This window comes from Austrofundulus limnaeus, unplaced genomic scaffold (assembly GCF_001266775.1).
Source record: "Austrofundulus limnaeus strain Quisiro unplaced genomic scaffold, Austrofundulus_limnaeus-1.0 Scaffold39, whole genome shotgun sequence".
In the NCBI taxonomy this organism is placed as follows: Eukaryota; Metazoa; Chordata; class Actinopteri; order Cyprinodontiformes; family Rivulidae; genus Austrofundulus; species Austrofundulus limnaeus.
Window position 1 is genome coordinate 2206632 of NW_013952441.1, and position 1925 is coordinate 2208556.

Consider the following 1925-nt stretch of genomic DNA (forward strand, 5'->3'; position numbering starts at 1 on the left):
ACACACACACACACACACACACACACACACACACACACACACACACACACACACACACACACACACAGTGAGAGCATCACTGCTTGAATCACGGATCATTTTCAGTGTTTCCACAGTTTGGCCTGCAGATGTCCGAGCCATTTGTGGAAATTTTAAATTGATGCATTGATTTTGAGTTTGTAAAACATGCTTTTGTGAGAAACCGATGGAAAATACACTCGTAAACAAAACACCTAGAGAAAATGTAGGAGTTTTTAAACAGTTTGATGAGTGGAACCTTTCTTACCTGTGTTTACTGACGACACAACTCCTTCTTTTGTCTTACTACCTGTAGATAAAAAAAGAAAAGGGAAAAAATATTACCTTTGTCCAGATAATTCCTGCACTTTGAGGAAAGAGTGGCAAATGTAACCAATAAATTGTGTGAGCGCTGAGTTTTGCGATCTCTATGCTTTGTGCTATTTTCTCCATTCATACAAAAGGTTCAGCTCATTCAGGAGCTAGGTTTGTATTATTTATTTTGTAAACTGCATACTTTTCTCAATAATGAACTGTATTAATAAAGATTGTCTCCATGGGACAAATTTAAATATTGTTAATTCCTCCACAAATTTGCAAACGTTGTTCTTCTTTTGCTACTTTGAACTTAAGCTACACTTATTACAGCATAACTTTTACCTAGCATATTTTACTTTTAGCTGCCAGCCTTTTTCATRCTCTTGTCTAGATCTTGGCTACTTTTAGTTTTGCTACTTTAGCTTTTAGCTAATCTGCTATTTTAGCTGGAGTTTTGCAACTTTTAGTTCTTAGCTAACGCTGTTACTTATAGCTTTCAGTTAGTCTGATGCTAATTTTAGCTTTTAGCTGATTTATTGCTATATTTAGCATTTGTTAACGTTTTGTTTTTAGGTTTTATTCTAAAATTAGCTGTTTTTTGCTTTTAGCTAAACCTTTGCTACTTTAGTTTTAGATAGCATTTTGCTACTTTTAGATAGGGCTTTGCTTCTTTTTACCTTTTATCTTTGTCTACTTTCAATTTTAGTTAGTTTTGCTACTTTTAGCCTCTAACCATTTAGATGTTTTAGCTTTAACAACTAGCCTTTCCAGCTAATTTCAGCTSTCCGTGCTCAGAATTCATGCTGCATTTTTTCAGAAAATGCAATTTCTCTGATTAAATCTGTTGTATTTTCCTTAGTACACAAATCTTTTTTTAGTTGTCATCCATCCATAAATGAGAACACAACCTTTTTCATCTAAATGATGTAATGCGTTTGCTGTAAACTGTGTGGGTTGCATAACACAAACAACATGTGATGCAAAAGATTTTGTATCACAGATGAAATTATTTACAGTATTCACATTCAAAAAASGACCTCAGAAAAGTGGAAACAGAAAAATAAAAAATATTATTTCATATATGTATTAACTGCAGTGATCCTTTAACACTAAACCAAAATATTATAAATATTACATTTTTTAAATGTTCATTTATGTTGCCTTTTTGCCTAGAAATCTGAGTTTTTGATGTTCAGGATCTTTGAAGAGCTCTGTTCTAACTATAATTGTGATTATAACTATAATTATAACTATGATTATAAAACATCAGCAGTGCTGCTCTCTCTCCTTCAGCCCCGTGCTCAATGCAGCATGATCCCAACCAGATTAAATTATGGTTATATAATCTGTTAGATAGAAGCAGAGACATTTCTGCTCTGAAAAATCAGCTGTTGTAAACAAAAACCCGTCTGCAGCAGAACTGAGCGAGCTCTCCATCACACAGACACCGAATCTGCAGCTTTCTGCATCCTTCCTGCTCCATCCGTGGTACAAGAATCACGTGCCTGGGGACCGAGCAGCACTGCAGGACCACACACACACACACACACACACACACACACACACACACACACACACACACACACACA

General features: G+C 35.2%; 1 protein-coding gene across 2 annotated transcripts in view; it reads right to left on the reverse strand.

The window, feature by feature from the left end:
• sncgb (synuclein, gamma b (breast cancer-specific protein 1)) overlaps positions 1-1925 on the reverse strand; it is a 12528-nt gene that overhangs the window by 7759 nt on the left and 2844 nt on the right. For both annotated transcript variants that reach the window (XM_014007078.1, XM_014007079.1), the window contains exon 2: positions 287-328. In XM_014007078.1, the coding sequence (XP_013862532.1) occupies positions 287-328 (42 nt within the window). The remainder of the gene's footprint in view (positions 1-286; positions 329-1925) is intronic.